This window comes from Rhea pennata, chromosome 17 (assembly GCF_028389875.1).
Source record: "Rhea pennata isolate bPtePen1 chromosome 17, bPtePen1.pri, whole genome shotgun sequence".
Lineage (NCBI taxonomy): Eukaryota > Metazoa > Chordata > Aves > Rheiformes > Rheidae > Rhea > Rhea pennata.
The window spans coordinates 1,401,905-1,424,070 of record NC_084679.1 but is presented as its reverse complement, the minus strand read 5'-3'; the positions used below and the strand labels follow the sequence as shown (position 1 = coordinate 1,424,070).

At 53.6% G+C, this 22,166-nt stretch overlaps 1 protein-coding gene across 1 annotated transcript in view; it reads left to right on the top strand.

Moving 5' to 3' along the window:
• The window catches only part of MYO18B (myosin XVIIIB), an 81,164-nt gene that overhangs the window by 13,810 nt on the left and 45,188 nt on the right, over positions 1-22,166 (top strand). Inside the window, exons 10-18 of the mRNA XM_062589747.1 lie at positions 8,172-8,342; positions 10,155-10,245; positions 12,994-13,186; positions 14,739-14,819; positions 16,001-16,148; positions 16,661-16,820; positions 18,402-18,585; positions 19,394-19,595; positions 20,206-20,315. Coding sequence (XP_062445731.1) covers positions 8,172-8,342; positions 10,155-10,245; positions 12,994-13,186; positions 14,739-14,819; positions 16,001-16,148; positions 16,661-16,820; positions 18,402-18,585; positions 19,394-19,595; positions 20,206-20,315 — 1,340 coding nt within the window. The remainder of the gene's footprint in view (positions 1-8,171; positions 8,343-10,154; positions 10,246-12,993; positions 13,187-14,738; positions 14,820-16,000; positions 16,149-16,660; positions 16,821-18,401; positions 18,586-19,393; positions 19,596-20,205; positions 20,316-22,166) is intronic.

Below are 22,166 nucleotides of genomic sequence, written 5' to 3'. Positions count from 1 at the left end.
CCACTGTAATCTCAGCAACAAAGGCACCTGGCACGTGGCATGCTCTGGCTGTGGAGGCCCCAAGTGCAATTTAAATATATATTTTTTTCTTCTGCTGATTGCTATCATCTTGTCACATACTCTGTTTGCCCGGGAGTAAAGCAGGAGGGACTAGCACCATCTCTTTGGCTGAGAGTGGAAAACAAGTTTGTAGCTAGAAAAACAAGAAGGAAAAAAGGTTGAATTTCAAAAGCCTGCTCTGTTCTGGTGTCAGCATTTATCGTTGCCTTTGAAATGTGTTAAAGCAATTATTTTTGTGAAAAAGCAGCCTGACATCCAGAGGCCAGCAGGGCATCTTAGGTACCCATTCACCTAAGTGCTTTCAGTCCTTTTGTGTGCTGCAGAACATTACATATTTTCATTTATTCATTAGCTCTTTAACTGGGAAGGTGGTTTCAGGCACAGCCGGGGGTCAGCATTCAGCTCACTCTCAGGCTGCCTGTTTTGCTGACTGCTACAAAAATAAAGCACCGCAGCTCCATGCTTTCTCTTGGCGTCCCACTGAGCAGCTTTAATAGAGGCGACCGTGTTTCTAGTGGCTGCAAGTCGCTGAGATCTTCCTGCCGTGGCAGGCTGGTGTGTGCGGCCGCCTCGCCGAGCAGCCCAGCGGCCGCTCCGTCCCTCTCCCGGGAGGCGAGGTTGTCCCGCGAGCCGTGCTGCTCCCCGGGGCCGAGCTCCGTGCACGGGGCGGCCTGGGACAGCATTGCCCTGAGCTAGCTGGCACGCCAGCAGCAATCTGCTTGCACTTCTGTATCGTAATGCTGCTGGCATTACTGTGTTTAGCCGTGCATTAACAGGGCGCTGGAGCTGCTGGTGGTGATAGGGTGCGTTGTTGATATTTTCTTGCAGTGTTTTTGGCTTTGAAGGGTCGCAGAGATTCATGCCGTTTCAGAGCCACGCTGGGGGGATGAAGCTGAGGGACCCTGCGTCCCCTGCTCCCCTCTTTCGCACCAGCAGTGCTTGCCTCCTCCGGAGGGCAGAAGCCTGGTGGGACCAGGCCTGCCTGGGGCATGCTCCCATGCGGGGGGAGTCTGCCCCGGCAGCGAGGCATCCTCTGGGCGCTGCGGTGTGGGTTTGGCTGCTCTGTCCGGCTGGTTCAGTATTTCAGAGGTTGTTGTAAGGTCAGTGGCCAGAACCTTTTAGATGGAGCAAAAGCAGAAAACCAGAAGAGCAAGCTCTGCTGCAGAGACTGAGCTGCTGCTGCTGGTCCGAGTGAGAGGCCCTGAGCACCTCGCAGCACTCTGGACCCGTCCAGGCAGCATCCTGCTTTTGCTCCCCCTCCCTGCACTGTGGAGCAGCTGATCCTCTGCTGAGGAGCTGGGAAAGCTCCAGGTGCAGATTCCAGGGGAGAAACCGAGGCACGGGGCGCTGCACTAGAACAGCCTGAGGCCACGCGGGGAGCTGGAGGCAGGGACTAGCCTCGGTGCCCTGGAGGCTCTCGCCGTGCCGGCGTGCAGCGGCGTGACGCTGCCTCGAGGCAGACGTGGCTGGTGGGCACATGGGAGATGAAACCTCCTTGAACAACCCCTTTAGCTTTCTGAAATGGAAAGTTTCCAGATGGACTAGAAGCCATTTAGCCAAGGACAGTAATGGGGATGTCCATCAAAGTGTAAAAGGGAGAGCACTTGGCAGGATCTGGCAGGCACTAATTACCTGGTTCCCATGAGCACAGGTGCCAGTCAGGAATGGGCTGCAGTGACTTACTGCATGCTCACCAGAGCTGAGAAAAATCTGTAAGCCTACATTAAAGCTGCTGTTTTACAGCCTCTGAGATGTAGTGACCTATCAGTAATTGATGTGGAAATGACACTTTGTTCTTAATTCTACCAAAACTCAATGCCCAAATTTATCCTAATTTTTCATTACTGACTGTTGCTAAAAGGATGAGCGAACAGGGTATCCATAATTAGCACTGACTCAGTCTCTCTTTTATGACTAGTATATCTATCCCTGGGGTGGTCACTGTTGCAGACGGAAAAGTAAACTGATAAACTTTGGTGTGGTGCGTAGGATGTAGCTGCATTATTGTTTTCAATGCAGCCCAAGCCCAGTGCAGTCTGGCACCGGTGAGTGGGCTGCGAACCCTAACAGCAGACAGGGGCACAGAAGCAGACAGCTTTCAGCGTAAAGTAACACCTTGCAACTTCACGCAGCGATCGTTCCTCTCCTTTTTCCTCCTCCCTCCTGTCTTGCCCTGGCACCTTCACCTTGCAGTGTTTTCAAACACATGCTTGCATAATTTAAGTCTTTAGAATTTGCTTATAGACATATCTGAGCTTGGGGAGGCAATAGCAGGCCCCTCCTTCCCCCTGGGATTCAGTAAGAGAAAAGGACACGGATTTACAAGGAAGCCTTGGTAGCAGTCTCCTGTGTTTGCTCGTGCCTGGCACCACTTGCATGTTGCCCAGCACCAGCTGCTAGAGAGGGGCCCAAGGTGAAGAGGACAGATGTGAGTTTAGGTCTGGGGAGGCCAAGCTGCGGCTCTGGTTCCTCATTAGATCCAGGTACAGATGTTGGCAGAAGGTTTGTGATCAGATAGCTCATAGACGGCTTCTGCCATTCGAGCCCACATCTGTTCTGAAAGATGCATTTGGGGCCCCTCCGTCGCTGCCTGCGGCGGCTCGCACCAGCGCCTGCTCCGAGCCGCTTGCCGGCCTGCCTTGCAGCGTTGCCATCCCCGCCACGCTTGTGACGGCAGGCTTGGGCGGGGGTCCCGGCCTGTCCTCCGCGGAGCAAACACCCCGACGGTGCAAGCACAGGGCTTGCTGTGCAGGTGGAGGCGTTGGTGTGAGCAGGGTGCGCGCCTGGGTGTGTTTCTTCTTTCAAAAGGGCTTAAAGCGGAGCGTGCTGTGCAAGGATACGGGGCCCTCCCGGGTGTCAGGAGCGTGCTGGGAGCGGGGGCTGAGGGAGAGGTGGGTCCCGGTGGGAGCGCAGCCGTGCCCCGCTGAGATCTGCTAACAGCGCCAGAGCAGCTCCTGGGACATGTGAGACGTGCTCTCTCCGTCCTGGATGGGAGGCTGTCCGACAGCCTTTGCACTCCTCGTTAACCCCTCGTAAAAACGGTGCTGCGGTGCAAACTGCTCTCCGCACAAGCTGGCGGTGTAAAGGACCCGGCTCTGCTGCGGCGCTGCCCGCGCTGCTGCGCCCAGGCTCGGCGGCCGCCGAGGGGTTGAGCTGTGGGTGTATCTTCGGCTGGTGGCTGCGAGGACAGAGCGTATCTGTGAGCTTTCTTACGTGTGCAGCTGCTGTCTGCACGGGCCTGTCTGAGCAGCTGGGAGCTGGAGGGAGCCTCTGGAACGGACCCTTCCAGCGGTCCTGGACGACGGCGGCAGCGAGGGCCGTGTCCCCCCTTGCCTGCAGATTGTGCCTCGGTGTAAGGAACTGCAGCACCCAGCGCAGAGAGCCTCCGCCTTGCAGGTGCCTCTGCACCCTGGTCCCCACCTCGCCTCGGCACGGGAATTAGTTTTCCTCTGTGTCCTGACTGTGGTCTGGGGTTCAGACCCAGAGAGCAGCGTCCCGGCTGCTCTTGCTGCTGACTTACGGGCGGCAGGAGAGGTCCAGCTCTGGGGACCTGTTACAGCTGGCGCTGGTTCTCCTTCGTGTGGATTTTTATTATTGCTGCCGCGGCTTCCCAGTCCGAGCGGGCCGTCTCCGTGCGCAGCGAGTTATGGCACTATCTATTCAGCACTCTGACATCTTTATTACAGACAGTTGGGGAAATGCAGCCAGAATGGCAGATTTCTTTAATCATGCTATTACACAGCTCTTCGCTTTGTTATATATAGGCTTTAATATGTTGTACATCAGACAATGGGTCAACAGAGAATAGACTGAAGAATTTAGTACAAAACAAATAAATTAACCATTGAAGCCAGAGGAAACCTCTTTTTCCCTTTCCCCACCCTGGGTAGTAAAGAGGGACAAATGGCTTTTTTATTTGTCCCATTAGCAGTTCAAATGTTTTAATGACAAAAGAAGCGAAAGAGAAAGGAGGAGCTGAGCAGGGGCGCCCCAGCAGCAGGCTGGGACGCAGGAGGCAGGGGCGGGTGGGCTGCGTGTCCCTGCTCACGCGCAGGCGTCCGAAGGGGAAGGCTGCTGTGGCGACACAGGTCTGTAGAAGATTAATTAGCTCCCAGCCGCGGTGGCCCGCTCCTCTTCTTGCCGTTTAGCTGGTAGAAGGTCTCTGCACCGGCGCGAGGCAGAGCAGGGCCGGATTTCTCCGGGGTCGGGTCCCGCTGGCAGCGCATAGCAGTGCTCCGGGCAGTTCCTGTAGCGGGAGGCCAAGCTCCCTGGGACTCGCGAGCATCGGGGCTTTCCGCCGGCGCTGCGCCTGCCTCCGGTTTCTCCTCCTAGGCAAGCCGGGCAGCGGGTTTCCGGGCACGTTCTGCCTCCCATAATTGCCTCCCCCGTGCACTGATGAGAGTGGAAATGCGAGGCTTGTCCGCAGTGAGCACCGCACGTCTCGAGTCTCGAGGCTCCTAATTAACGGTTGTAAAGTCAATAGAGCGTTGTGAGCGCGTGCTGCAGGCGCGGGGGTAGCGGGGCTGGGGAGCCGTGCGGCATCCCCGAGCCAGCCTGCTCCTGCGCCAGCCCTCGGCTGCCCGGGCTGCCCGGTGTACGGCTTGGAGAGCCGGCGCGTGGCTGGCAGGGTGCTGTGTCCCCGCGGGAGCCTTCGAGCCTCCCTGCCACCCCTGATCCCACTTAATCAAAATCCTCCAGCTGCAAGGGCAGAGGAAGCCTGGTGCTGACACTGTATTTTCATGCTGCTTCTCTTAAATATTAAATGTGCCAAAGTAATTACCTTTTAGGTGTTAAAGTTGGCGTGTTTTACAATGGTCAGATTACACCCTGGGCAGCTGCACACTGCTGCTGCTATTTATATTTTATGAAGCGTGACGTGCCGCTTGGCCGCTCTCGCCCCGGCTAGGGTGGGAGGACAGCGGCAGATACCGCGTCTGGGAGTCACGAGCAAGTGAGGAGTTCTTGGAGTTGGGTCCATGCCTGTCCCTTTGCTGATTCAGTGCACACCAGCACTTTAGAGCTGAGGTGCAACTCAAGGAATATCTCTGTGCAAAACCCACAGTATCACGCGCATTTCAGAACTATTTACCGCTCGGTTAGATACGCTCAAGTAGAGAATTCAGCGTGCAGAGCCAAGTGGCTGGGGTATATTGATATGCTAAGCAACCATGCTAGCCGCAAGCAACGCGTGCCTGGTGCAATAGCAGCTCTTCACCGTTTCTGAACTTCTGAAACATGTCGTAGCCCTTTGCTAGGGATAACGAGAGGGTCTTCCACGATGAAGTAGCAGAAGGTCAGAAAACAGGAAGATCTCACTGCACAGCTTGGAAATGTTTGCGTCGAGGCAAATCAAATTGTGCTGAGGTGTCAGCTGTTGGAGCGGGCGGCACGGGAGGCTCGTGCGGGACCCGTCCTGCCAAGCAGGGCAGGTTATGCTACACGGGGCGGCACCGCTGCGCGCGGGCAGAGGGCTCGGAGCTGCCGCCGGGCCCGCGGCAGGGTCTGGCCTTCGGCTGTGAAGCTGTGTGCAAACATCTTCAAGCTGGGCAGGAAGCCACTGTCCAACAGGTAAAATCAAAACAAGTAAAATCAAAACACATCCAAGCCTTGACTGCTCGGGCGAGTTCTCTGTGTGCACCGGCGCAGCCCTGATGCTCGAGGCTTTCAGTCGGAAGAGATCAGAGGGGAGAGGAAAGGTGGGGGGATGATTCCCCTGAGGGCTCAGGGCAGGCAGACACAGGGCCCGCAGGCAGTGCTTGCAGCAGGGGTGCGACCTGCTCGTCCCGCTCCTGCCCGCCTCCTGGGCGCTCTCGGGAGCCCCGTGCAGCACCTCGCCCGAGAAGGGGCCTGCGGGTGCAGCGCTGGTAGCTGGTGAGCGCCGGGGTGCAGCGTGCCGCCGTCTCCCGCACGATCCCTTTCCCTCGTTGGTGGCTACCTGCTTTGTTTTAAGGGCTCGTCTTCGCTGTGACATCCGGGGCTCGCGCCTCGTTAGTCACCACCCAGAAACACTCTGTCAGGTCTCTGGACGACTTTGCTCGTCTGCTCTCCTCTCTGCTCACCGCGCTCCTGTGTTCCTGATTTCGTGCCAGCTGGCTGGCTCCGGAGCATCTTTCATGCCTAGATCTGTAAAAGGATTTATCCTGTGGATTGTCTCCCTGTTGATTTTAATCATTAAGCTGGGATCACTATGCTGGATATAAATAATTTCCTTTGAAAGAGCATGTCAGCTCTGTTTGCTGATGAGGCCGAGAGGAGTGCTGTTCTCTGGGTTACAGGGACAGCAAACACTGTTGGGTCTGAGTAAGGTGATCCTGGATTTTGAGGGATTGAGTCGTAATCCCATCAGCTTCCATAAACACATCTGCTAGTTCAGTTCACTGAAGCTTTTAAAATACAGAGAAAATATTCATGCCTTGCTAACAGCAGCAGACTGGATAGGGTTCCCATATCCAACCAGGTGGTTTCTCACTCTCCGTTTCCTCCAGACGTGTCCCTGGAGCCAGTGGTCACCTCCACCGGGGCTGCCCGGGCAGGCTGAGCCCACGGTGGCCACCGTGCACGGGAGCCCCCAGGGCCTGTGCACCGGCAAGGAGCCGCCGCGCACCTGGGAGTGGGCAGCAAGCACGGAGAGGTCTCCTGGGGGGAGAGGCTCTTGTAGAAGGGTTGAAAGCACTGGTTTGAGATCCTTAATGTTTGCCACCCTCTCCCAATTGGAAAAAAAAAGAGAGCGAGAGAGAGAAAGGAAAGAGACCTTCTGTGCCAAACAATTATCCAAGAGGCAAATCTGTCAACCCTTCTTGAACCATCCAGTGTTCTGTTAACGCAATAGACACCTTGCAGAGCTGAGAACATTGCTTCAGCCGTTGTGAGTAGTGGCATTTGTGCAGAGAGGTGTAAGCAGGATGCTCCCCTCTTTTATTGTGCCCGGCGGGTAGAGGGGGCCGGCGGCAGGCAGGCAGGGCAGGGCTGGCCCTCGCCGCCTTAGCCGGGCGGTGGAAGCTGTCACGGAAGGAGAAGGGTGTTGGGCAGAGGCGGGTGGGCTTCAGGGAGGAGAGAGCTTTCCAGTTCAGTTGTAGCTGTTGCTCAGAAAGGGAGTCTGAGCCCTCAGAGTGAGCTAAGCATCTAACCACATCCACTTTAATTGAAGATTAAAAGGGCAGACAATAAAAAGAACTGCATAAAGCAGTAACACCACAATAAAAGGAATTAGAAAGAAGTATGTGATTGCTGACTTACTAATGCATACGGACCGCAGTCATGGATAGCTGTTAAACCAGCTGTAAAGGCCAGAAAAGCAAAGTGGACTTCTCCTGAGCTTGCGTGTTGCTGGAGGCTGCTTTTAGCAGCCGCGGAGCCAGGCTTTTCTGCGGGCCTGGGGAGGACCGGGGCCCGCAGTGCCCGCCAGCTGGGACGCGGTGTGCCAGCGGCAAGGGCCTGCTCTGCCCCGCGGGAGCCGCGGCGCCCGAGCAGCCCCGGCACCGCCAGCCTGCCGGCGCCGCTCTCCCGCGGCGGGTGCCGAGGCCACGCGGGAGCCGAACGTGCCGGCAGCGCCCGGCTCCTCCGGACCCGCTCCCTGGTTGCGAGCACTCCCCGAGCTGAGCTCTCATTTATTTGTTTGCGAGCTCTCACACTTCACGTGCCGTTAACAAGCATCAGTGTGTGCTGTGATTTCTGCTCAAGGGTTATGTAATTAAAACCATCCAAATGAGCAGGTAATTAATAGCTCCACTCTGGCAGGGTCTCCCTGGGTCTGGCCTGTTTTGGCCCAGGCTGATTCATCTTTCCAGGGGCATGTTTAGCCGTGGTCTGTAGGTTTGCTGCTCTGAGTGTGTCGGCAAGCGCGTGGTGTGAAAACTGCCTGTTAAGGATGTGAGGGCAGGTCTGCCCCAGCCGCGGCTGAGGTTCGCCAGTGCAAGACTCCCTCCTTCCTCCCCGTCCCACGCTGCAAGCAGCAGTTGTCTTTGCTTTGTTTATTTTGTTTTTCCTTCAGGGCTGGATGTGACAGTGGGGCAGGGAAGCGTGCCTGGGGCAGCGAGCGCGTGCCTGCGGCGCTCGGGCACGCTTGCGGGATCCCGTCTGTACACGCTGCCTCCTCTCTCCCCTCTTGGCAGTTGGCAGGAAGCAGTTCATGAAGTTCGAGTGGGCGAATAACGCCGCAGACGTTCTGGGCTGTGACTTGGAGGAGCTCACCACCGCCGTCTTCAAACACCACCTCAAGCAGATCATAGAGCGGGTCACGGCTCGGGGCAGCCGGCTGCCCCTGGACGAGGAGAGTCCTTCAGGTATCAGAGTTTTATAGTCCATTTTTCTTTATTTGTAGTTGATGCAGAAATACTGTGCTCTGTGCTGTTCCTGAGCAGGCACTGGGGGGAAGATGGAGCACTCAGTGCTCTAGGGAAAGGCAATGCATCCTTCTCTTTTCAGGCAGTAAGGTCCACTTTTAGATATATTCATATTAAATAAATTGTTAAATGTGCTCAGTCAGGTAACTATCCTGAGCTTTGAAGCTGACTCCACCTGTTGCTTCTTAAGGACACCTGAAGATCCAGTGAATTCTGATAAAAGTTAGGTTGTTTGTCAGGAAACTTCACCATTTCTGAGAGGCCCATTTCCAAGTGAGATCTTGTAGAAACACAAACAGCACGGGCATTGCAGCCTCTTTGCTCCACTTGTAAATCGGAGTGGTGCCTGTGCCTGTGCCTGTGCTGCTGGAGGGCTGGATGCCACCGGGCAGCAGCATTCTTGGGCCTGGACAGCCAGACCTCGTGGTTTCTGTATGCATGTGTCACTCGCTTTCTTTTCTATGCTGCAAACTCACTTCCTGAACTGGACGGGAGTGAAGGAGTCTTGTTTAATGAACCCATGCTCCATGGTGGACCTACAACCTCGCCAAGAGCAGCAAGCTGCTGCTGTTTCACCACTTCTCATGTTGTTCATGGAACAAGCAAGGCATTTTGTAGCAGTTTTGTGTTGTACTAAAACCAAGATAAGCACTCGAAAGTCCATGTTTCTAACCACAACGGGCTGAAACAGCAGTGCTAGGGAGAGGAAGGGAAAGAGTGAGCAGTGTCAACAAGCAGCTAAGTTAACTATAGGTATCAGGCAATTTTAAGTGGAAAGCAGAGGTCATATGGCTTCGAGCATAAGAATATTTTGCTACCTGATGACATCTGAGCATTCACAACCAGTGAATTCCAATGTTCATGTGTTTTTTATTCTCTTTCGTGATGATATTTTTCTTTTGCAAATTTGTTTTTCCCCTCTGCATGTTTGCAACCAGGGCTTGTGGCTCTCCAACATTTGCTGCAAAAAAGGACTACCTTGTTTGTGAAGGGTGCAAAGAGGTTGCCTGTTCCCTAGCAACTGGCTGGATTTCAGGGTTAAAGAAAGACCATGAAATGCTTTAAGAGCTCCCCCCAGAAAAAGGAAGAGGAAGGGATAAAAGAAAAAAACATAGCAAAAGGGCAACTGGCAGAGAGCTTCTTTCGACCATGCTCATAAATGAAGCAGCGCTGGTGCTTTGCTGCATGTGCCTGTATGGCTCAGGGAGAACTGGATAGCGTGCGGTACCACATGCCAGTGCTTGACAAACTGCTGCTGAGCCAGTAAAAACTTCAAATTAATGCATGGAACTAATTTGCAGAGGTAGCTCCAGTACGCACATGTAGGGGAGAGAATGAGATATTGCCCAGCTTTGAGGTCAGCCTTTCCATGCCATACTGGTCCTCGGCAACTGAATTACAGCCAGGCTGCTGCAGGCTGTGCCAATAGAAGCAAGAACTTGCAGCACTGGCCCTTAATATGGTGATGGTGTTATTTCTTAAATATAAATATAAATATAAATATAAATATAAATATAAATATAAATATAAATATAAATTTGGCACTAGAGGAACTGAAGGTGTACACCTGGATATTTAATACTGATGTAACTGGAGTTGTATAGCATCTGCCAGACAGAAATTAGGAGCAGCGCAAGTTATCTTACCCAGAGAGCAAGGGAAACACCTGCTACTGATTGTGTCTCAGGCAAGTTGGATTCAGTGGGAATGAAATGATGTGTCTCTGCTTGCTCTTCTCTTTGTATGCACTAGGGCCGAAGATGACGGGTGTGGAGTGTGTGGAGGGGATGGCTGCGGGTCTCTATGAGGAGCTCTTTGCTGTCATCGTCTCCCTGATCAACAGGTACAGATGCTGCTGGGGCCTGTGCCAGCGGTGCCTCTGAGCGCTGTATGTTCATGACATTTACCGCTAACATGTCCTTCTCCTGGCACTAGCGAAGAGCAGCCTTTACTGGGAGCTCTCTGGAGAGATGCATGTAGCAGGCAACCACTGCCTGCTGCGGAAAGGTTATCTGGAAATATCTGTATCAGAGAGCCTGTTGGCAGATCAGAATCTTCTGTGGGCTCCTGGCTGCTGGTAAACCTGGCAACATGAGCTGAAAGTCCCCAGAGAGCAGCACTTAGGTGCTCAGCCCTCCTGGGTGTTGTGTGGACCTCTTGTCCCGCCTCCCCGCTCTTTGCCTGCTGGCTCTGGCCCCGTGTTCCAGGTTGTTTCTTCTTTCCTAAGTGCCATCACGGTGGGAATAAGTGCTGAGCCCTTCGCAGTTGATGCCTGTGCAAGTCTGATGTTTCTGAAGGTGGAGGCTTATGCTGCAGCAAGACATATCTTCTGCTGGTGTGCAGCCACAGCAACCTCACTGCCTCGCTCATGCCTGCTCTTGGCTCAGAGCCTTCCCAGCTCCTCAGGAGCTGAAGCCTCCCTGGCCATGGGATGCCTGTGGTGTTGGCAGCCGATTAGCATGTTTTCTGCTGAGCGCACACCTCCGTCAGATGCTTCTGTTCTGGAGATATTTCCACTAATCTCATTTCCCAATAGGCAGCACAGTAAATGTAAATACCGAGCAGCTAAAATCAGAGCATTGAAGCGCTGAGAGATGCAGCTTGTTTACTTATTAATAATAGATGTGACTTTGCAGATTGAAATCAAGGTTACCAGTAAGTACAGAGCAATAAACCAGTCAGGGAATCCCATGGTGAGCCATGCAGATGCTTACTAGGAATTGCTTCTTGATAAAAGCTTGATTGCAAGAGAGAATCAAAATATCAAAAATTAGAGGGTCTGCCAGCAGAGATGCTTTATCAGTCTGTGTTTGTGTCCTGTTGTCTGGGGATTGGTGAAGCTCAGCAAGTCTTAATTTTCCCTGTTTCCCTGGGATCACAGCAGTTCTTAGTCTCTTCTTTCCATCTCAGGAGTCAGGACAGGAAGGATATCCTCTGTGGTCTGATATCTGCTTCTTCAACTGTTTATCTGAACCAGTTATCTGAACAACCTACTCGGATGGACTAATTCAATAGTGGAGTAAGAGAAGAACCAGGCTCCGAAACTATTTAGTTTTCTTAACTCTGATTCACAACTCAGTTCCTCAAAGTCAGCATCCACATCAAATCTGGTGACTGAAAATACTCTGTATCGTTGTCACAGGTTTATTTTAGCCTACAATTGGATATTTTCTATTTTAACTTATAGCAGCCAGATTTGAAAGGGAAATTGCTGTAAAGTCCTAGCATCATAAGCAGCATCAGAAGATCAAAATATTGCTGGTTCTCTTAAATACAGCATTAGCTCAGAAGATAAATCCCATATTCTGTCATCCCTTTAAAGCTTTCTTTGCTTTTCCTGATTTTATTTTCAAATCAATCTACCAAATCCTTCTAAACCATTGCCACAAAGACTGTGTAGGTCCAAGTGAAAACATATGTTTCAGTGCAGTCAGGAAAACGTTATTTTCCTCAGTGAGTGATAATGGCTGTGAACTTGAATTACTTTCAAGCTTTTGTAGCACTAGAGTGTGGCACACGCTGGTGTTGCTGCAGGAAGGTGCTGATATGGAAATCTTTAAGCAATTCCTAAATACATTTTTGTTTCTTCATTCAACCTTATACTTTTCATCGAGGTGCAGGAACCCTTGGTGGCATGTGCCATGTAGAAGAAATGCATCCTCTTAAATCTCACCCAAGTGGACTGCAGAGAGCTGCCTCGTGGCAAGCTGCTTGCAGGAGGACGTGCTGGGAAAGGCTGAGAAGCTCTGCAGCCGGTGAAGTGCAGAGTAACACAATGTGATGGCTGTTTCAGAAGTGTGTGTTAAAAACAATCACAGAGATTTGTCAGGGTCATGCTCCCCTGCTGCTCTGATCTGAAACACTGGGAATGGCTGCAAGCAACATTTTAAGAAGTTGCAAAAGGCATCTCTTTCTTCCAAGAATCAACTTGATCCTCGGATCATGCCTGTTACTATCTGCATTTCCAACTATGGATTTCATCAAGAACTAAAAATTGGCAATGTTTTCCTGTATAAACACCATGTATGTCATGGTGCTACAATTTGTGTTTTGTGAGTTTAGAAACTCACCTTGCCATCAACATTGCCATCACATGTCAGTTTGGCCACTTTTCAAATCAGCTCTTCTATCAAACATAATACATTTGGATTAAGACTTAGTACTTTAAATAAATGTCAGGACAGGAGCAAGTGTTGAAGGGTACATATCTCATCCTGTCGTTAACAAAGCATTCATTAAGCCAGGTCAGGAGTAGCCCATGCCAGATGGGCTATATCTAGGCTGGGAGAAGCTGCTTGGCCTGAGTAGATCAAAGAAGATGTTGGTGAAACTCAGGCTGTAAGAGACAAGAAAAGAAAATGTGCTATGTGGCTGTTAGTGCTCCCTGACGGGAGACAGAGGCAGGTGGTGTCCAACAGGGCCGCTGGAGGGTGGAAGGTGCTGGGATGGTTGTTGGTAGTTGAGTGACCTCTTGGAACCGTGCTAACGAAGGGATACACGTGCTGGGGAGGAAACAGTGGCTCTGTGAAAGCCGGGCTCGGGTGTGTGTTTGTGGGTAAAACCCCCAAGCTGTGTATAACTGTTTCCCCAGATCCTTTTCGTCCCACCACCTCTCCATGGCTTCGATCGCAGTGGTGGACACGCCTGGCTTTCACAACCCGCGGCACCAGAGGAAGGAGCGAGCAGCCACTTTTGAGGAGCTTTGTCACAACTACGTGCATGAGCGGCTGCAGGCCCTCTTCTACGAGAAAACATTTGTTTCTGAAATGAAGAGGTACAAAGAGGTGAGACCCGAGGGCCGGGTTGCCCTAAGAGCCAAGGCTGCGCTCCCGGCTAAGTATGAGCCAGAGCGCGGCTCAGTCCCGGGGACACGAGTTTTGTGTTTGACTGCACGAGCCCTTGTCTCCCGCTGTGGTGCGGCTCAGTAACTCCATCAAGAGGCTTGGGCGGGAGGAACGTTGCAGAGGTGCTGGGGGTCTGATTGGGGGGTAGGCCTGGAGCCAAGTCTCTCTCGTCCCGCTGCTGCCCCAGGCCTCTTAGATCATCATATCTCTCTTATATACTAGAAATGCCAGGCTGTCTTAAGCATCTATTTGGGCAAACCCTTCTATTGATGCAGCTGAGTTTTTGATAAATTTCCTCAGGTGCTAGGTAGAGTATAAAAAGAAAAATGGTAAATTACTGCAGAAATAAACTGCTGTAAAAATCTATAAGCAGAGATGCACTTATTGAGCGTTAGTAGTCATGCTTTAATACCTCTAGCTTTGGAAAAATAGTTGAATTCCCATGGCTTAATATTCACACATCACTTGAGTCAAGCAAGTCTATGTATGCTCTTCAGTAGCAATGAATATGTAGTTACTGACCAAGCTTGAAATGAAAGAGGGCTCGGCAAGGCCGCGTTGCCTTGTGTTTGCTGTTGGCTGAGGACGGCTGCCCAGGCTGCTGCAATGCCTTTATCTGTGAGCCACGCTAGTGCGGCTTGGGGCCCGAGCCCAAATGACCTGCGTTCCTCACAGAGCTCAGTCACCAGCCGTGCCCTTGGTGCGAGGCGAAATTCAGGCCCAGCTGCTGATTTCTGCTCCACCTGCATGTACAGGCTGCAGACGTGAATCCCTGAGCAAAACCTCCCTTTGTTACCATGGAGAGAGATTAAAGCTCTGGATTTTGCTGAACATCCCCTGTTCACATGTGAGCAAGGATACACTCACAGCTGCCCTTGGCACGAGTGGCTCCGTTAGCTGCACAGAGTCAGAGCACGCTCAGGGAAAGATGTTCGTTGAGGAGCTGCTGCCTCTCCTTGAGAGCGCTGCACACCCGGCGCAGGGATCAGTGCCAGGAGCAAGGGCTGGATTTAATGTCACTCGTGGGGAAGGTGCAGTGAACACCTGCAGCACCCAGAGCTGGGCAACACAAGGCTCAATCTGAAGTTCGCCGTTTAGAAAGGGAAATTTAATAAAAACAATGGTGAACCTTGAAGCTGAAAATTAAATAATTGATTATTTTCTTGATGCTTTCTTGTTAAGTCTTCAACTTTTTTTTTCCTATCCATTATTTATGCAACTTGTCTGATGCTCACAGAAGTGCTGCAGAAGCCCTTTGAGCGCAGTGGTCCTGACAGCCCTCCACATGATGGCAAGCGTGGCTGTTGCACTGCTGTCACTTCAAAGATGTCCCACTGGGGTGGGAGTGCTGCTAAGCCAGCGTCAGATCCTGCAAAGCAGAGCAGGATGGGAGCAGGCACCTTCTTCTTCCCCCCTTCTTGCAACTGCATCTCCTCTTGGATTTCGTTTGTCAGATCATGACTGAAGTGAATGTTTAAATAATGTTTTCCAGGAAAACGTTGAGGTGTCTTTTGATCTTCCAGAGCTCTCTCCAAAGGCCACGCTGTCCATCGTTGATCTGAACCCGTCACAGGTAATCTGTCTGATTAACCGGAGGGTGATGTATTGCACTGTCCCTGCTAGAAGCTGGCTGTCAGTCTGGCACTTCACAGGCACCTTTCTCCTTCCCAGAAGAATGAGGATTTCCTGAGGCAGAGGGGGATGTCATGATGTCTTGTGATCCCTCGTGATGTGTTTCACACAGGCAGAACAGCTCCTAAGGCATTACAGGGAAGGGTACAGCATTGATCAGTATCTTCTTGGTGCTGTAAAACACACATTTTAGTGCTGGTGGAGGCACAGTGATAGCCCCTGGGGTGAGGCCTGTATGTCCTGGGGTGTACAGCCGAGCCCAGTGGTTGCTGCCCCAGCCTGTCTCTCCCATGCTCTGTTCAGTCGGGCAGGAGACGCTGGGCTTGTGGCACCATCCAGCATCTCTGCTCCTCTCTGTCTGGGAGCTGCAACAAAGTGGGCTGGGGCAGTGCTCAGTGCCAGGGAGATTCCAGTGATGTTTGATGTGATGGGTTTCAGCTGGCTACACAATTCCAACTCGTCTTCTATAGGTGGCTAAACAGCCAATGCTGAGCTGTTTTATATGCACCTGGGTCAGGCTCGAACTGGTGACCTGGAAATGAGAAATTCTGTATCCCAGTCACAGCTAATGCCCTGATTCAGCAGCTCCCCATGCTCAGGAGCTGGCTGTTGGCTCTTGTACATAGTTCTGGGGCAAGACTCGGCGTGCCTTGTCTTCTGGAGGTCATGCCTGTCAGCTGGAATCAGGAAAAGAGAAGTGACTGTTCATGAGGGTGTTTTAGCACCTTTAGCCTTCCATCAGGAAGGCAGTTTGGCCCGTCTCACTGCTTCTGCACAGCACTCTCTGTTGCATATTTATATGCCCTTTCTGGTCAAACCCAAGCGGGCAGTCTTCCATCCTGGATGTCCCTTCCAGCCTAGCAGCAGAGCCAGAACTGACTTGGCTCTGCAGGACACAATGTCCTGCAGAGGGTTTCGTGGGTGATGTCCAGAGCTGCAGCAGGCCAGGAGGCTTTCCTGAGCCAGGGCTGGCTTGTCTGAGGCAGGAAAGACAGCTAGGCAGAGGCTGCTTCCCTTCCCAGGAACTGGCAGAGCTGGTGCGTACACGGGCTGGAGTTGTCCTGCCACTGGCTGCCCTCCTTTGCCTTTTTCCAAGTCCTAAGAGGCTTTTCCTTTGCTTAGCCACAGGTGCTGCCTGGCAGCCCAGCGGCTGGTCCTCGGGGGCTGCTGTGGATCCTGGATGAGGAGGTGCTGGTTCAGGGCTCTGGGGACAGTGCTGCCTTCGACCGCCTGTGCTCCTACTTTGCCAAGACAGGAGCTGACCAGGAGGGTAAGGAATGTGCGGGGCGTCTCCGGGCCACCTTGCCTTTGGCATCACCATTTAGCTTTGAAAATGTAAGAAGCCATCCAGTAAATTAACTATCTCACTGGGCTTTTTTTTCTTGGGTGATTTTGGTTTCCTAAGAAGCACAGCTCTGAGCTTTCTCTAGCCAGCAAGATAAGTGTGGGCTTCCCAGACTAACTCCTGGGACTCTGCCTTGGCCAGGATTGACCTGGACTTTCTGCCTCTGTGGCTGCTCAGATGGGGGCTGCCAAAAGAAATGTCTGATCTGGACCCTGGCTTGAACATGCTCCCACTGGTGCCTTGGTGCAAGGTGCTGCTGGGTAATCCCTGTGCCCTCCACCGGCCGAGGCTGCAGGAGCTCTTCTTATATGAGGTCATCTTTAAGCAGGTCCAGGAGGACCAAGTCCAGGAAGCCCCCTTTTGATGCAACCTCTGCAGACCTCTCTGAGCGTGCTATTGCCTGATATCCTCCTCTTACTGTTGTGTCACTCTTACAGAGGACTGCTATATGCGCAAGTGTGAGCAGACGCTGCAGTTCGAGATCTTCCACCAGCTGGGCACAGACCCTGTTCGCTACGACCTCACGGGTTGGGTCAACAAAGCCAAACTCAACTTGTCAGCACAGAACGCCATCCAGGTCCTACAGCAGTCCAAAGTGTAAGTATCAGGGCAGGCACCAGGCTTGGTGTTTAAGATGCACCGTGAGGCTCACAGGGCGTTAAATAGGGCTGCTCTACTCAGTGTCACTCACCACAGCACCAGTGATCACCTTGCCAGTGGGAGTAGCTTGGGGAATAACCTCCTGTAGTGAGACGAAGACCTTTAGTTGGAGCTGGAACCTGCAAAACCTTCTCTAGGTCTACGAGGAAGTTAATGGTGGGGAAGATGGTGGGTTTTGTGGGACACTGAAGCCCAAAGGAGAGGAGACAACCTGGAGCCTGGCTAAAGTCAAGGGAGCTGCAAAGAGCCAGGGCAGGCAGTCCCACAAGGAAGCACCTCTTGCTGTGGAGGGTTTCTCCAGCCAGCATTGGCCAATACAAAGAAAGCATGTGCTGTTGTTCTCTTCGGGTTTGTCATGGACAGCAGCGGAGAAGTGTAGCTGCTAAACCTCATTGCTATAATACAGCTGAGTTCTGGTGGAAAAGAAAATGCCAGAAAAACAGAGAAAAAGACCTCCTTTCACCTCAGCTTTGCAGTTTAGTTAAGGCGGTGTAAGCAGATGTCAAGTGATTTGCGTTTCAGCCGTCTTTCCCTTGCAGTAACGTCAACCCCCCAGCCTGACTGACAGCCAGATCTACACATTTTGATTGCAGCAGGCACTAAACAGAGAGCTGGTGAATAATGCCACCACTGAACAGCTTTCCATCAACACCGTCTGATTTCTTCCGATCAGCAGATCCATTTCATTGACATTTTCAGTGGAAACTCCCCTTACTGGCAGGCTGTGGCAGTGCAGGAGGCAGGGCAGCAGCACGCACTCGTGCCCGGTTGTCCCGTGGCTGTGGCCACGCAGCCTGGGGCAATGCCATGGCAGCCTCCGCTCCAGCGCATGGTGCTAGTCGGGGGCTCGGCAGCCTGCTGCCCACTGCGGGCTAAAGGAAACCCCCTTTGGCTGCAGGAACGTGGCTTGCTGCCTCTTCCTGAGCTGGAGAGGCCGACATCAAGGTTGGCCGGAGCTGTGCAGGGTCTGTCCTGTGCCGGGACAGGAAGATTGGGATCAGCACATGGCTTCATCCAGCAGCGAGACACTGCCCATCAAGGGCAACTTGCCCGTAGCAACCACTATGGGTTTCAATTGCTGCATCTAGAAACCTTCTAAACTAAATTGGAATTGAAGTGTAATCAAGCTGTTACAGATGTCTCCACATACACGATAAATTTAACCTTCTGTTTAAAGACTTTCAGCTCATTTTGTTTGGGCTTCAATTGAGGAAAGTTTTAATAGCTGTGAACAGGTCAGTGCCCGAGCCGTAGACAAACAATGGATGGAAAGGTGCCTTTGCACCCTCTCCTCTTGCCCTTTGCGGGCTCTCGACAAGCTCTCCGAGGAGTGTTAGTACAGCGTGGGGCACTAACGGGCCCTTGCTGGCATTGCAGGCAGCGAAATAATGCACAGTCGCCTTTTCTCTTCCCCTTCCAGGGGATCGTTAAACCCGTTGCAAAGAGGGTTTCCCTTGCCTTGTAGGCCAGCATCTCTGCAGCTCTGTCATCCTTGTCTCACTGCTTCACTCTCGACAGAAACGCTCTGAAGGAACTGTTCCTGCCTCGGTCCAAAATGCCCCTGATTTGCCGCTCTGTGGCAGGTCTGGAGGGATATTCCCAGCCAGTCTTGCAACGAATTGGCTATGTGAGGAAGACCTTCACCAACAGCTTTGCTGCCGTGAAGAGGAAATCCGTGTGTGCTCAGCTCAAACTCCAGACAGTGAGTGTGGGCGCAGGGACACGGGTGCCGCGCTGGGTGTCAGGGTGCGCGTCAGCACTTTGCAGCGCTGCTCGTTCAGCACAGGGGCAGCGGCAGCCCCAGCTCCGGGGCACCTGGGGCACACATCTCCCGTGCCAGCAGGCACCAGGCTGTGGCTGCTGGTGCAGCTCTACCTGCTGCGGGTGCCACGGCCCTGGGACACTGCTCTGGCTGCTGCCAGAGCCAAGAGCCTCTTGGAAACCTCTGTCCTGCAGGAGAGTGTTTCAGGAAAACAGACCATAGAACAGATTAGATGTGCACCTGGCTGAGCTGGTGTTTAATCCTTTAAAGTACTCAGGAGACTAGCCTACCATGCTAGTTATGTGCCAGACTCCTATTGATCTTAGTAGTAGTTAGGTGCCTCAGTTCTCTTGAAGATACAAGCCTTAGTCTCTAGACTTCTCTGCCAGGCCTCGTTGTGATTCTGGATCTCCCTGGCAGAGCTCATGGGCAAATCCCTACCCGAAACCTTGAAACATTGCAAGAATAAGCGCATCTTTTAGCTTTCCCTAACCCTTTGACCTGTCAATGGAAAGCCTAGGACGTCTGGAGAAAAGGTACAGCTCAGCATTTGTGACTTGCCTCTCAGCCCCCACATCTGGGGCAGAAACCCCTGTTGTAATTAGGCAGATGAATTTCTAGTGCTCTGAGAATAATTCCTTTACATGCCCATTAAAACAGGAGTGCTGGCCCCTCCGACCCCATGTGCTACCCCATTCCCTGCTGCCTTCAACCCCAATGCCCTTGCTGATCTCTGGTTATCTGGCAGGATGCGCTCACAAACCTGCTCAAAAGATCCCAGCTGCACTTCATTCACTGCCTGGTTCCACGGCCAGGGGCAGACGGTACGGACGGTGCGGGATCTCAGCCCTCCGTGGCGCCTGGGGACGACCTGCAGCTGGACATCCCGACCCTGCGAGCCCAGCTGGCGGGTGCCCAGCTGCTGGACGCCGTGCGCCTCTACCGCACTGGTGAGCCTCCCGCGCGCTGGGGCGGGAGGGCTCGTGGGCACGGGTCTGCGCGCGGGTGGCCTGGTCCTGCCGGTGGCTCCGCTGTTCCTGTACTCGCTCACCGTTTGCCTCTCAGCAGTCCCACCTGCACCGAAGCCCTGGCACATTTTTGCTGTTGTGGGTTTGTAGGGGCTCTCAGCTCCTCTCCCGCCATGGCCAGCCAAGCTCCAGGGACAGCTACGTCGGTGCGCCCTGAGCTTGGCCTCTTCCATCCTGGTTGGCCACTCTGAGTGGGGGTGGATGTGCCACACACAGGCAGGCAGGACCCGGCATTGACCTGCAGTCGCGGGGCTCCCGGGCCGTGCGGGAGGAGGGCGGCCTCGTGCAGGAGGCCCCAGCCTCTCCTCCCCAAAGCAGGGCACAGGGCACTGTCCCGCCTTCCTGAGCACCTCCGTGCCCGGTGCTTCTCCAGCTGCTCTCTGCTTGCACTCTTTGCGGGAGTCCTGTCCCCATAAGGGGTAGCACCCGTGTTCCCCACTGAGCGCACGACTTCCCAGTATTGCCGTGCAAAGGCCGTGCTCCCGGGCACGCGGCGCCTCTGAAACGTGCCTGTCCTCCTCCTCATCTCCAGGTTATGCGGATCGCCTGCCCCTGATACAGTTCCGGCGCCGCTTCCAGGTGCTGGCTCCGGAGGTGATGAAGAAATACACATCCGCCTACGAGGTGCCGGATGAGAGCAAGGTGCGTCCAGGGCAGGGGCAAACACGGCCGCAGCAGCGCGGTGCTGGCCTGGAGACTGCGTGCTGTGAGCTAAGAGCCCCTCTGGGGCTCCGCCAGCGGCTGAGTTTTTTGTGCCCTGGCTAATATGGTCAAGACTGTCTGTGCAATTGGGAGCAATTACTGGAGCTCCCTCGTGGTAGACAGTCCCTGCTCTGGCAGCCACTGTAACCCACGCATGCATGACACTGGCCATCGTCTCTCTCTAAACCGCTGGCCTGGGCCAGCATCTCCCTGCACTGCTGGTTGCCAACAGCTTCCCGCTTCTCAGCCTTATCTATTCATTTGGTGACAAATACAAAGCAAAAGCATTGATAACTTTCCTTACGTGACTAATGGGGCTGTAGAGCCCCTGCCTGTGGGTCTCTGAGCCAGCGGAGCCCGTGTCTCCTGGCAGCCATGGGAGATGCTCCATGTGGGCTGCAGGGCTGCCCTGGGTGGGGGGGATGGGGGAGTGCACATCTGGGCAGCTGTGGGTGAGGGTGCCGTCCTGCAAAGCCGTGGTAGCAGCACTGGGAGTGCAGGTCCCAGGGGTTCTTAAGTGCATGACTGTCTTCAGGAACTAGGAGTGAAGGAGAAAATGTGCATTCGGCGAGGCTCAGGCTGGCTTGCCAGAAGCGACAGGGCTACCGAGAGATGACGGTTAGGTGCAGGAAGCTGCAGAGTCAGCCCGTCCGTTCAGGCACTGTACTGTCAGCGCTCAGGATTAATGCACAGGAGCTTCAGATCTTAGATGGGCTGGCGATGGGCCTCGCTCCCTTTGAGAAGCAGTGGGCACAGCCACGTAGGAACCGTGATGTAGCTCTGATTTCCCCTCCGAGTTCATGCAGTACAGCCTTTTAATTCATTGCCAATGTATAAAGTGTCCTCATTCCCTCCCTGTCGATCTCATCTAAAGCGGGGGATTAACTGCTGGGAGAAGAGTGACTCGGTTGGTGCCGCTTTCACGCACCTTCCTCCAGATATTCTGCTGGAGTTACGGACAAGGTGGACTCGACAAGCCCCAGCGCTCAGCTGAGGGAGGCTCTGGGTTGCAGGGGAGCTTTACATCTTGCTCGCCCTCCTCCTTCCCGTGTGGGACTGAAAGCAGAGTGACCCGTGTCCTCTAGCAAGCCGCTAGGCTGTTCCTGGAATAGTAGCAAAGCTCTGCTTTTAGTCCCCCTTAGGACTGTGTTTTTGCAAATGCAGTAAACGTTCCTAGCGTGGGCTGCAGTGTTACTGCACCGTGGAGAGGACTTTGAGAAATCAGCCTGGAAATGAAGCCTGCTATTACTTCTTTTTAATACTCAAGAGCAAACTGCTCTGAAATTCCTGCTTGCTCAGAGCGGGCTGATGCGCGGCGCCCTGGTGCTCTGGCCGCCAGCCCTGCAGGGCTGGTGGGGCGGGCCAGGGTTACGCGTGCTGTGCAGCGGAGGCGCGTGGGGAGGGGGACACGCGCTTTCCTTTGGCCCAGCGTGGCCATGCCCTTCCCTTGCCCCGGCAGGGCGCAGCTGGCACCGACTGCCCCAGTGCTTCCGCTCCTGGAGTCGGGGTTCTTCCCCGTGGCTGGGCTTTGGGGCTCCCCCCAGAAGCAGATGGCCGTGGACAGGCCAAGCAGTGTTTGCAAAAGAGGATGGGGATAATTTAAACACCGGCTTTGGTGTTTCCTTCCGTTTCCCTCTGGACCCCTGGCCGATCCCACGATCCTTAGGGAGTTGAGGGCTGCTCGGGATGGGGCAGGGCTTTCCAGGGTTAGGGCTGGAACGAAGCGGAGGGGAGGTGGTCTAGGAGGGCGCGTGCCGGCGGGGGCGGGATCCCCAGGGAGCCAGCGGGGCC